We start from the raw sequence: 13,904 nt of genomic DNA on the forward strand, positions 1-13,904 counted from the left end.
TTAAAATTTACCAATATTGAAAAAATCATATTTCGTAAACAGCTTGTTGAAAAAGTTTGAAAAAAAATCACGAATCCTTTTTTTGAAGGGCACAAAACGGTAAAAAAATTCGAGCCAATCGAAGAGGTCAATGTCGACGATATGTTGGTTTGGCATGGAACCCCTCAAATATAATTGACTGAATTTATTTGCTTTTTGTTAATCTATGTATAATAATTTTGAATATGGATATTGAGAATAATTTGATCACCGTAATTGAAACCAATGGAAATCTTAAAACTGTTTCAATAATTATGGTGATGGAAAAATTTAATCTCTAATAATTAAATTAATAATTATTTAAGTTTGCATATTTATTAGTAATTGTATCAAAAAAAGATGAAAATAATTTTCTCTAATCATTTTGTAACAGTTATATTAACCCTAGAAGGAGTAACTGGGATGTTTGGATACCCCAGCAAAATTCAAATTTCGACAAATTTGGAAAATTTTTCGTTTTTGCAAGTTTTTTTCAACTTATTTTTATTTTATCAAAAAATCAATAAAACTATCGTTTTCCTTACTAAAAAACCAATAAAAATCACTATATATAATTAGTTTTATGTCACATAGAAACCTTTTTACATAAGTTTCAAGTTGGAGTGTCTAGACACCCCAGTTTCCCCATTAGAGGGTAAGAAAATTCATATACTCCTTCTAGGGTTAAATATAAGAGTAAATAATAGTTATTTTGATGTACTTAATTACCCTATATGCTATAATAAAAAATATTTAAATCTTTTTTTTGTATTTATTTAAAAACATTATGTTAGTTATGTTATAAATTTATAATTAACATTATTAATTGTATAACATTATTGCTATATTTTTAATATTTTTGCATTAAGTTATAGTAAATGAGAAGAACCGTGAGATTTCTTGTACCAAACAAAATCATTTTTCTAAAATTTTAACCCAAAATCATTTTTTATTTCAGAGAAAGTTTGAATCTACAAAAAAACGTCCTTTGTTCATATACCCTTAAGGTCCCCTATCTCGTAGAACGTCGTAGAACGTTTCCAAGGTAAAGTGATCTTCCAGTTAAAGTCCATCTTTAAATTTTCCCCATCTAACTTGAATTACCTAATATGGCCGAATACTGGAGGACAACTTAAGGTGCTTTTACACCTCGGTGGTTGCCTACCTGCAGGAGTTGTCACGGCAACGTACAGGAATAATAGATAGTAAATTCAAATTTGAATTTTCTGTCTTTCGCACTCTTACTCCTGCACGTTGCCATGACAACTCCTGCAAGAAGGCAGCCACCAAGGTGTTAAGGCGGTTCCAGAATAGGTGCAAAAGCCAAGTACAAGTGCAAGTCCCATGAGTGCAAGAGGGATAGATAGACTACCTATTCCCTTCGCACTCATGAGATTGCCACTTGGAGCCACCTATTGTAGAACCTTCATAAAGCACCTTTATGAAGTTAAGATCTAAGCAGAATAGATTCTTAATCGGGAATGTAATTATAAAAATAAACGTTGGTATTTATCGATCATGGCAAAATCAGTATAATCTCTGGCATGACGAACTCAAAGTAAAGATGCCTAATCTACTAGATATTTATTCGCTAATGTTAGTCATGTGACCAATTAAAATATTGCTGCGTTAACTATTGCCCTATCAAAAGGCATCTTATAAAATACAACAAGAAATATAGTTCTGTCATTTTCCATCTCATGCTTCGCGTTGACGATCTTATTGTGCTCAGGCCCAAATAACTTATTAAAAATTCAATTTCTATAGAGGGAAAATTAAAATATAAATTTATCAAATATTTAACAATGAATCTGTTTATATTAAAATTGCTGTTTGCTCCGCAAGAGGCCACTAATAAAGAATAAGAAAAAGGATCTCTTAATAATAATAATTTTTTAAATTATTTAACGAACGAGGAAGTCTAAATTCAGTTTCTACATAGATATTTATTTATTTGCTTTATTGTTATATGTCATATAATAGTTTTATATATCATATCGCAGTTATTATCGTAAATTAAATTTGAAAATAGGCTTTAAATTATAACAATCATCGAGAATAATGAAAGCGCTCCCTGAAACTACAGGTCGAAAGCGCTCTTATAATTTTTTTTTTTTTTTTCTTTTTATATATGAGCTAGGTCGAGGCTCATTTGGAGGACTGTTTCAATGACATTGTCGTTTTAATGCTCATTGAATACTCACCGGAATCCCCCCCCTTTAATAAGAAAGTTTCCCAAATGTTCAATCAAAATGAACATCATTTTCACTCGAATATATATATATATATATATATATCTATCATATATTATATCGAGTGTATATTTCTATCACGCTGAATTCCTTCGGGGGATCAGCGTTTTTATGCAAGTATAGATATATTCTCTATATTATATCATTTTTTTTTCTTCTAAACTTACGTGTTTTTTTTTCTTGTAATAATAACCATAATATAATCATAAAAGATATTACCACCATAGCAATAATAGTATATTATAATATTACTGTCGCTAGGGATGCAGAATAATTATATTATGTATCGACGGCCCACTACCATTTTAACAATGAATAATATTCATTCATCAAACAGCTTTCGATATACATAAAGGTATTGTATGTGTTTAGGGTATCGATGGCCACTTTAAACTTTCATTGGCTCTATGTATCTCTCTATTTTTCTCATAATGTAATTATATTGTATTTCTTGTTGTTATTCATTATCCCCTAGAGAGCCTGGCCGTCCTCACATGCGACCTCGATAGAAAATTCTAGCTAAAAACATGTCTATTCGTTAGTTTGAAGAAAATCGTCTTGAGTTTCCCTCAGTCATCGGATAGATCCTTTAAACTCAATCATTTCTGCAAAAGAGAAGTCAATCTCCAGTTTGAAAGCCATTTACTCCAAGATAAAGTAGTAGTTTCCTCAGGTGGTACTAGAGGATATTTCCTTTTTTTTGGAAGAAGGGATTAAAGAGGTTGCGAAAGTGGAATAAGGTTGTGAATGCGCTAAATTGATAGAGTGCTCAACAATCAGTGCATTCGATCAAATTTAGTCATGATATATAATTCATAAGTGTGTTTGTGTACACTATATATATATACGTAGCATGTCCAAATAGTTCCAAAACAAAAATTAATATTCACTTTTTGATATTAAATATTCTTATGTAAATTCGAAAACTGCTGAAAATTTTTGGAATATTTTGGACATCATTTATCTTTCTGTGTGTGTAAGTGTGACTCAAATAATGGAAGAGTGTGATTTATTTGAGAGGAGAAAAGGGACGGTACTCCGACATTTCAATTTTATAGATTTTTTTTTTTTTTTTTTTTGTCAATGGCATTGAAAAAAAATTGAAATTTCACAGTCAGTTCTTATTTACATGAATCATGGTATATTCAATAATTATAATAATAATTGTAGAGGATAATAATAGATAATATATGTACTTCCAACATAAATAACTCGCAAAAAATTACTGCTCGTGACGAATGTGATTACGTTTTTGGATATAACGTTAATCGATTGAATGTCGTTGCATAAACATTTATAATCAGATATAAGCCAAAAATGCAAATCATACACGCGACACTCGAATTTCTCGCAAAGAGTGTGAGACGCGTCACAAACAAATAATTCAAATTTAACGAAGAAGGTGATTGATTTTTCATTGAAGATGAATCAATCAGCTTCTTTGTTTTTTTTCTTTTTTTTCATTATTAATTGAAGAATGACGGAGGCTATGCAACTACCAACGGTTAAGAATCGCCATAGCAGGAAACGTGCTCGTAATTTCTTTTCTTTTTTTTAAATTTTTTTTTCTTTTTTTTTTTAATTGCAGTAGTGTACGCGCACCATATCCACTTAATATCGGTATCGAGTAAGTATTTATAGATAATAGCAATAAACTGCAGTAAGGATTTACCATCTTATCATCTACCATGACAAGTAATATTGGAGTTGTGGGCATATGTGTTTTACATGTGTGTTTGTGTATGTGTATGTAAGTAGTATTGTAAATTTACGTGGTGTCTAGAATCAACGAATTTTCATGCCAGTTTCGTCTACTACTACTACTTTGTATTCCAAATTCATCGTCGTCTTCTTTTCTTCCTTTCCGGTTCACTTTACTCAAGGAAAGCTCTATCGATAGAAAGATTTCCTTCACCTCAATGGGTCCATTTATTCCATCCCTGAAAACAAAAATTATCATTCTGCAAATTTTTCTTCATTTCTCATTCAAATCTATAACTTAGTACAAGTTATTGACATCAAGAACGAATTAATTAAAAAAAAAAAATCAATATTAATTTTTCAGTTAAACATCTTACGCCATTTCACTTTTCTCAATTTTAAACAATTTTTTTTTCTCAATAAATAGTTAAAATTACTCATTTCTTTTAACACAGCTATAGTTTTCTTCTCATAAATTTAACGATATCAAATTTCAATTTGACCAAAAATGTCATTTAAATATTTAGTAATTAGAATCTTATGTATGATTATTTCAATTAGCATGAATTTCTATATGTATTTAAAAAAAACACTTTATAATAATTTTAACAAAGATGGAACCTACAGTTTCATCGTTTTCTGTCAATTCAATATGGCGACCCAATATGGCTGACATTTTTTTTTTGAGGAAGTTCAATACTAAACATAACCTTAAACTAAAAATGTTTTTATACAAAAGTAATGTAATTTAAAAAAAAATTGCGTTTAATAAAAATTATTGTTATAATAATTATTTCCTTGTTTTTTCTTTAATCTTGGTAAACAATCTTATATTTCACTTGATTTCAATAAAGAGATTATTTTGTTCATTGAAATATTCTTTACAATTCTGTTAAAACTAATAATTTATTTAAAAGGTTTAAAAGTATTAAGTGTAAAACTGAGAAATTTTTATTAAGTTTAATATTTTATTAATGGTTCTTTTAAAAAAATTTATTAAAATTAATTTATATTATTATTTTTTTTCAATATATATATATAAACATTTTTTATTTGAATTTTGATAATCAGTCGATAAAAAACAATTATTAGTTTGAGGTTATGTTCTGGTATTAAACTTCCATAAATTGATGATTTTTGTTTAAGACTTATTTTATTTACAATTAGGAGTTTCTGAAGTTAATGAATCCAAATTTAGTGTCAAATTTAACAAAAATTAATTTCAATTTGATATTAAATTTGGATTTTACGACCTAAAAAAACTTTGAGTAACAAATTTCAAACATAATATAACCATGGTAGGGATAATTTTTATGATTATAAATTCCCGGTCAATTTTCTGTATTTCCCGGTCAAAACTTTGTAAATAATTTAACTCTTTCATCAATTATATAGAATCCATGAATGTAAATAGTTTAATTCTGATGAAAAAAATCAGATTTTTAGATCAGAAAATCAGATCAACATCAAAAACTATTTTTCACATTTAGAAACAATTATAAAATACCACACTGGAAAAAAAATTTATTTCAATCAAATAATAGGTTACTTGACTATTATTATTATTATTACTATTATTACTTAACTATTAATAAATATAACATTAAAGTTTAAATCCAATAATTTTTATTTGAGTCAATTAAATTTTATGTATTTCAAATATAGAAATTAAACAAAAAAAAACTGCAAAATATATAAATAAATTGTATCTATATTATGCAATTGTTTTAATATTTGCTTTTGAGGTCGTTGATTGGTATTTTTATTACAAAATTATCGACAATTTTTAATGTCATTGACTTTTCTAGTTATGTAAAGTAATGTTTAGAGTGATTAAAACAGAACAAAAAACACATTTTTTTTATCGAAATTTAGTAAACATTGTATATCTTTGACAATTTTTCCGTGAGAAATTGTGATATGTTAATGCTTCTTTATTTAATGAATATGAAATCTATTTATTCAATATAAGGAGAAGAAAAAATACTTCTTTTATCTATAAATAATCAAAAACAAAATTTAATAACATAATTATAAACAAAACCACTCTGACCAATATTGAGACTCATTTTTTTTCTTTTAATTTAATAAACATATTGAATTAATTTTATTATTTCAATTTAAGGAAATAAAATGATTGTAAATTATGCACAAAGGGGCATTTTTTAAAATATTTTTAATGATTAAATAAATAATTATCGCATGTAGGAATTTATATTGTAAATGGTCAGCTTACCGGATGTTGCTTATCTTGAACAGAATCAGAAATTCCCCAAGCTGGAGATTCCATTTTAGCAGATTCATTGGGCTGAATTTCCGATATTCCCGAGGATGTATATTGTCCTGGTAACATCGATAAATTTGGCATCAAGGAAACTGCAGCTGTATTTCCATTGGGGAATTGCTGTTGATTATCTAAATGAGTCTGTAAATACAATAATATGAAAAAAAATCAATCCAACCAAAATTAGATAAGCTGTAGAATATTAAATCGAAGCATTGACTGTAAAAAGGGCGTTCGATTACAACCAATTATTTTTACACATTTTATTTAAAAAAATTATAATCAATTTTTCTCTTTCATGAAAAAATCGTCTGTACACAGTATATTTGGTTGAAATTAAAATATTATTTCAAATTTTAACTTTCAATAGTTTTATACGAAATATTTTAGGAAGCTATTAAAAATATTTGATGTTTAAATTTTTCATTTCTATTTTCTGTTCTATATAATTATATTTTCTACCTTTAATACATTTTTTCTATCACTTTTAAAGCGTTAAATGATTATAAGAGAAGATTAAGGAAAATAAAATTGTAATGGTCATTTTTTTTTATTTTAATTAGAGTTCATTGACTTCGCTCTGTGTAGTTAAAGTAAAATCAATGACATTTTAATTTCACTTGACTGTATTACTCTGTGAAAGTATGTCACTTCGAGTAATTTTGGAATTTTAAACTCTTATTTATTATTTTTCAATTTTATTTCACTGGAAAATTCAGAAAATTAACAATAATAATTTTTTTTCTTATATGACATTATAAACAAACAAAAGTTTTTTTAAAAATTTTATTAAAATTATTGAAAATAATTTATTTAGCAAAAAATTATTGTTAAAAATTTGCTTAGTAATTAAATTTTGGAAGAGTTACATTGTGTACTAAAAAAAAGTCGAAAAAGTCGCATTTTTGAAAAAAAAAAAAAAAAATTTGGAAAAAGTCCTACAATTCGAGGCCTGTTATAATTGTTTTGTGTCATGCAACAATAAGATTCCAATTTTAAATAGAAAAATGCTATTCGATTTAAAAAAAATTAAAATTATTAAAAAAGATTTGCACTTTATTCTATAAAAAAAAGTCGAAATAATGGCATTTTAAAAATAAAATCGAAGAATTTGTATTTTCTGAACTCTGTGTTATACTTATTCAGAAAATCACAAAATTAATCACAACGGGACACGATTAAGTTTAACCTTAAAGTCTTTTCGCATAAAGTTTTTTTTGCAGAAATTTAACATAACTATGGACCCAATTTACATACCGTGCCATCATTTAAATCAAATATATAATAACCTCAACCCTAATTTCGATCTTTTTTTTGTAATATTTCTTCTTTCCTTAAAACAGTCGACCAATATATTCTTAGTCTCAGATAAGCACTACATAATACATTTCAATTATATCTTCGTCTTTCTTTTTGTTTTTATTTGTATATTATAACAACATCAACCTACGTATATTATCATCTTTGTATGTAATTTAAAAATGGTTTCCCACAAATGGTCCAATAGGACCGCGGGTTTACCTTTGTACAAATAAATAAATAAATAAATAACCTGAAACTAAAACGTTGTTTTTAACAACAAATAAAACTATAAATAAAATTAATTTTATCAAATTTTGAAAAATTTAGTTGTACGATTTTCAAAATAAATTATTTTGCTCAAAAATTTGTTATTAAATAATAATTATTTCACTTTTTATATTTTTTGTTTAAAGTTTGTGAACAATTGTAAATTTCATCCAATTTTTACAAACAATAGCTCATTTTGCTCTCTGAAAGATTTTCTACAATTCTGTTCGTTGAATTTTATTAACAATATTTTGTTCAAATGTTAATAAACAAATAAAATTTTAATTTTTTTTAAACAAACCATTATTTAACAAAACGACAAAATCAGAATTGTATAGAATCTTTCAAGAAGAAAAATGAGCTATTGTTTATAAAAATTGGATGAAAATTAGAATTAATCACTAACTTCTAATAAATATTACAAAATGTATATTAATTATTATTTAGTAACAAATTTTAATTCAAAATAATTGTTTTTGAAAATTGTAAAACTGAATCTTTCAAATTGTAGTGAAATTAATTTTAAAAATATTTTTAGTTCCGTTAAAAACTACTTTTTAGTTTGATGTTATGTTAATGGGTTGAACCTCCTTAAATGTCTCTCTAATGTCAAGTATTTCAAAGTACGTATTTTTAGCTTCAGAATAAAAACAAAATTATGAAATTTACTCCAACTGTTCAGAAGTTACACCATTTTTAAGCAGTAAAAATGAGGAATCAAAATTGTTTTCAAGAGAATGAAATACCCTTCTCCAACCTAATGCTTCACAATTAAAAAAGGAATTTACAAATATTACCTGAAAATTCGAGTCCATCATCTGATGTAAGTCAGTGTCCATATTGGAGGTGCGATTAAATGAAGTATTTGATCGGAACATCTGATGCCTATCAATACCAGGATTTAAACCCGCCCAAGATCCCACCATTTTCTCATTCAACATCCAATTTATTGAATCAGCATCACCTCCAGGTCCCATGCCAGTCGAATAATTTTTCCAAGCTCTCTCCGTGCCAATTGGTCTCGGTACTTTTCGATCTTCCATTTTCATTTGACTCATATCCTGAGCAATTTGTCCCGGTGACGATGGCGACATTGCTGGCGAGCCACCATTCTCCAAACTCGTGATCAAATCAATATTACTCGGTTGTCCCGCAATATTGGCAAGATGATTCGTAAAGCCAATTTGTCCCATCATTGGATCCTGATGCGGTGGATAACTATTGTGTGGCGGTGGCGGTGCAAAGGGCCAACGCGTTTGACCATTAGTCGAGAGATTTGTATTTGGTGTGCCGCGCGATGGTTGCGCTTGATATTTCCCAAGGGGGAAATTGCCCAGCATTAAATTATTCGATTGCATTCCAGCTGGCGGCGGTGCAGGAACAGTTGTGAACATATTTGGATGAATTCCACTTCCAGCGCTGAACATTGTCACTTGGGGTTTATTGTTGAGATGAAGGGAACTCGAGAAGTCGGGCGCACGGGGATTTAAGCGCGACATACTGACGGTGGTGTTGACAGTGACTGAGGGTGCAATTGTTTGTGTGAAACTTTGCATGTGTGGATGAAAGGATATAATAGTGTGGGCCGGTTGTCCATCGTTGGGGACCATTTTTAAGAGATTAGAATTTGGATGTTCGTAGCCGGTGTTGTTGCCTTTGAATAAACCAACGTCCATTCCTTGTGAGCTTGACGCCATTACGTGATGTGGAGGTGGATTTCGTGAGTTTAATTCTGCTTGATAGACTGGTCGATTGAATTGAGCAATGTTGGCTCCAATGTCAATGTTTTGTTGGGACATTATTGGTCGCGCTACTGCTAGACTTCCTGGTGCTTTGTTTGGTAGTGGGTGTTCACTGTTGTAGGGAATGGAGGATTGAATGTGAGGTGGTTGAATTGGATTTGGAGCACCTGATGGTGAGACACCGCTGACGTTCATTGAACTTCCTGGTGCGTTGCTGGTGCTGTTGGATTTACTCGAGACGGGTGAACACATTGATGTTCCTCTGTAGCCAGGCGCTTTTGATGCATCCACTTGTGGTGGAGCTGTTTCCATAAATTTTGGCGAAGCACCCGACGTATTCACTGAAACACCACCACCGGCAACTGTTGCAAAATTCATTCCTTTTTGAGATTCTTCTCGACCACCACCCCACATTGATTGTTGCGCTACTTTTGTAAATGTATCGTTGAACAAGGAATACTCGAGAGGAGTACTCGATTGTTGTTGTTGCTGCTGTTGTGGTGGTTGTTGTTGCTCCTGAATTGGCGGTGCAACAGGAGTCGAACTACGTATTTGATGCGGTTGCTGCTGCTGCTGATGTGTTTGCTGTTGTTGTTGTTGTTGTTGCTGCTGCTGCTGCTGGTGTTGTTGAATAGATGGTATCTGAGTAACCGGAGCAGCTGGAGGTGAAGGAGTTACACGAATAACAGAAGCACTCATGTCGGCTCCATTCGTCACTGTTGAAAGGGTCGTTCCACTGGAATTGGGAATGTATCCAGTTTTAGCAGAATAGTGAGACGCCATTGTCGGTGGTGCTGACAATGTCGGCAGTGGTCGGCAGTGTTTAGGTGAATTGTTGACTACAGATTGATGCGGAGAGGTTTGCGGTGTTGCAGGCGCTGTCGAGGACATAATTGTCATTGTACAGGACTGAGATGATTTTTGCTTGCTCCCCGTGCTGTGAGCTGATTGCATTACTGTTGCTGTTGAATGTGTCGAGGCAGTGATTTCAGAAAGTTTTGCGGCAAATGTTTGCGATGTACTGTTACTGGTTGTGACAATTTTCGTCGCACGTCCAGCTGTCATTATTGCGCTCGTATAGGACATGGTTGTCTTTGTGTTTGCCGACGCTGATGATAATTGAGCAGCAGCCACTGCTTGCGCTCGTTTCTCCGCTGGAAATTCAAAATTAATAATTATATTTTCTAAAGAATTAATTATTTTTTTACAATGTAATGAAAATTACCCGCGGCCACTAATCTTGGTGCAGTTGCCCTTGGTATAGGTGTGGGAAAAGCGCCAGAAAGTTTAATTGCCGACGATGAGCGAAGAGGAAGTAATGGATTGACTCCAGACGTTGGTACACTTGAATAACCTTTGTTCAGTTGAGAACTCGAAGCACTTGCAACCAGACTAGGAGGTTTGCTCACAACACCACCGACTTTGCTTTTAGTTGCCTGCAACAACAAAAAAGACAATTAACATACACAATTCACTATATTTAAGTCACAATTTAACTTACGGCAACTGGAGGAACGGTTTTGTCCCAAGTGGACGACATGACAACGGTAAGTTTTGATTTTGGAAGCATCTGTTGAATATCCACATCTGGATCCTTAATTAAAGCGGTTATTAAACTATGAGCTTGTTTGGTTGCATCTGCCGAACCTCTGTTAAAAGGAAAAAAAAATCATTTATTAATTTAAATTAATTATTAACCCCCCAAAAAATGTTTGAAAAAATAATATTTACTTGATAGTAATAATTCTCTCTCCTTGAGATTTGCTCTGCTTTTCAACTTCTATATGTGCTCCAGTTGCACCTCGTATAGCATTGATATTACTGCCGCCTCTACCAATAACTCGACTAATTGCATTTGGTGGGACCGTTATCTTTTTCGATCTATGTGGGGAATTCATAAATCTACCAGAGTCATCCGATTGACCCCTGTACACATAAAAAAATACAAAATTTTTTACACTCCTTTACCAAACTGATAATAATTAATCTCACGCATAATTTCATTCTGATTCAGCAATTGATCATAAAAAAAATTGATACAATAGGAGCAGCATATTTTAACATTTTGTTCATTTTCACTTATCAGGAAAAAATAATTAATATATAATAAATTATAACTAAATTACCGCTAGAAGCAAAATTTGTATAAATATTAACAGAATGTGAGCAATGTTTCAAAACTTTTTTAATTTATCAATAAAAATTCTATTAAAATTTAATATTCTTTTAATCAAATTCAAATGAAATTTAAATGAAATTTTATATCGAGTGTGTTCAAAAAGTTTTGAATCATATACTATTTTTTTTTTTTTTTTATCAAAATAAAGAATATCTTTTTAGGAAATCTAGAAATTTTTAAATATTTTACACATTATAGTTAATATAAAATTAATATAATTTTAAAATATAGGTAACCACTTGTTTTAATTAAGTAATTAGGTAACTACTTACATTTTCTTTTCCCTTTAAATGATCTTCCCAAGTAGAAAAAAATCAAAATTTCCATTCTTTCATCAAATGAAAAAAAAGCATTCTTCACTACTTGCACACTGATTTTTTTTTACTATTTTTACAAAAACTTTTAGATTCATGAGAAAGATGAAAAAAGAAGAAATAGAAAATTCTCGATTTTCTAAAAACTAGATACAATTTTACATTATCAATTATTACAGTGTGAAAGAAAGTCCATTTTTCAACATTTTCTATTGCATTAAAAAATTTTAATTCATATTTACATATTTTAGTAAAATATTCTTTACTTCCTTCACAAAATATGCACGATATGAAAAATTATTAAAAAAAATTCATCAATTATTAAATAATTTGTATAATTATTTGTAAATTATTAGTATTTGTAAAGATTAGTATAATGAAGGTTTTTCTAAATCTATTAAAATGTAAAAAATTCTTTAGAATGAAAGAAATTTTGGAAAATAAGGATCAAGTAATTAAAATTTTGTTTTCCGTTTCAATTCAGTAAAAAGATTTTTTTTTTTTTTTTTATTTTCTATTGTCTAAAGAAATGAAACAGAATGTCAAAATTACATTCAATACAATTTTACTATATAGTTAAAAAATAGTAAGTTGAAAAATGTCTAAAGTAACTAAATTAACATCGATATATATTTTTAAATATATACTTATGTTTCAATGCATAGAGGAAACGCCAGTGAAATTTAGAAAATGATAAAAAAAACCAAATAAAGTGAAATATAAAATGTTTTGTTTAAAATAAAAATGTGCTATATTAAAAGAAAAAAAAAGAAATTAACCTTGAACCCAATGAATTCCCAAGTCATTCAAATAATAAAAAGTTCCATACCTTTTAGAGTTGCTTAAAAGAATCTAAACATACAAAAATAAAGGCAAGTTTATTAATTATTAAAAAAAAAAAAATAATAAAATCAAGTACATTACAACCTGTAATAAAGAATGAAAAACGTTCAAAAAAAACATACAAAATTTATAAAAATCCCATGCAAAAACATGTTATGTTGCATATTTTTTCTGCCCTTTCTTAACTTTGTTAAGAAGATGTTTCTCTGTAAATAAAAAAAAAATGGAAAAAAAGGTTCTTCGAAATTGAATTCCAAAATTCACTGATGCCTGTCATTTATAAAAATATAAATTCATTAAAATATGCTGCTCATACATATCGTGGATTAATTCGAAAATTATGATGATCATTATATTCATAATGACGATAATTTGGTAGTGATGACAAACTCGTAAACTGTAGACAAGATAAAATTTTGACAATACATATTTGGTAGATAGCTTTTTATGGATTTTTTTTTCATCTTAATATTGTTTGCTACAATATTTTACATAAAAAAGGAAATTAAAATTTTGCTTTTAAAGCAATAAAAAGAAATTAAAAGAAATCCGGGTTTTTTTTTTTGCGGATTTAGACAAAAATGAAAAATAGAAACTATAACAACGGTTTTAAAATGAAACAAGTCTTACTTTCGTACGACCTCCTTCCATCCTTCTTCACGTTTTCCCCCTTGTTTTGGACTCGTCGATGAATTCGATTTGGTGGAAGTATTTAAAATCTCTCCCTCGAATTGATTGTTAAAAATTTTCTTCCCTTTACCCGGCATGTAGGTCTCATTTCCGGTAGCTTCAAAATCCTCCCTATCCGCGGGATGTCTCGATGCTTCAAAAACCAATTGAATTTTGAGCTTTCGATCATTATTTGAATTGTTTGCATTGAGATTTAACGATGATCTGGCATTGGAAGCGGAAACAGTGGACGACGACGACGATGACGACGAAGGCCCTGTAACTCCACTCGCAACGGTAGACGTATTTCGTCTGTAATAAACAAGTGTTGCC

The 13,904-nt window shown here is 29.5% G+C and overlaps 1 protein-coding gene across 9 annotated transcripts in view; it reads right to left on the minus strand.

Annotated features, from left to right (window-relative positions):
• Positions 1-1,944: 1,944 nt before the first annotated feature.
• Positions 1,945-13,904, minus strand: part of LOC127278996 (ankyrin repeat domain-containing protein 17) — a 36,763-nt gene continuing 24,803 nt past the window's right edge. For 6 of the 9 annotated variants that reach the window (XM_051301023.1, XM_051301025.1, XM_051301021.1 and 3 more), the window contains 7 exons: positions 13,533-13,904; positions 11,298-11,492; positions 11,068-11,215; positions 10,792-11,002; positions 8,622-10,720; positions 6,208-6,396; positions 1,945-4,210 (listed from right to left, as the gene is read on the minus strand). In XM_051301023.1, coding sequence (XP_051156980.1) covers positions 4,187-4,210; positions 6,208-6,396; positions 8,622-10,720; positions 10,792-11,002; positions 11,068-11,215; positions 11,298-11,492; positions 13,533-13,904 — 3,238 coding nt within the window. In that variant the 3' untranslated portion in view covers positions 1,945-4,186. The remainder of the gene's footprint in view (positions 4,211-6,207; positions 6,397-8,621; positions 10,721-10,791; positions 11,003-11,067; positions 11,216-11,297; positions 11,493-13,532) is intronic. The other 3 variants (XM_051301029.1, XM_051301024.1, XM_051301026.1) reach the window with 2 other exon arrangements.

This window comes from Leptopilina boulardi, unplaced genomic scaffold, assembly GCF_019393585.1.
Source record: "Leptopilina boulardi isolate dan_hultmark-lab unplaced genomic scaffold, ZJU_Lbou_2.1 LbouV2_213, whole genome shotgun sequence".
Taxonomy (NCBI): domain Eukaryota; kingdom Metazoa; phylum Arthropoda; class Insecta; order Hymenoptera; family Figitidae; genus Leptopilina; species Leptopilina boulardi.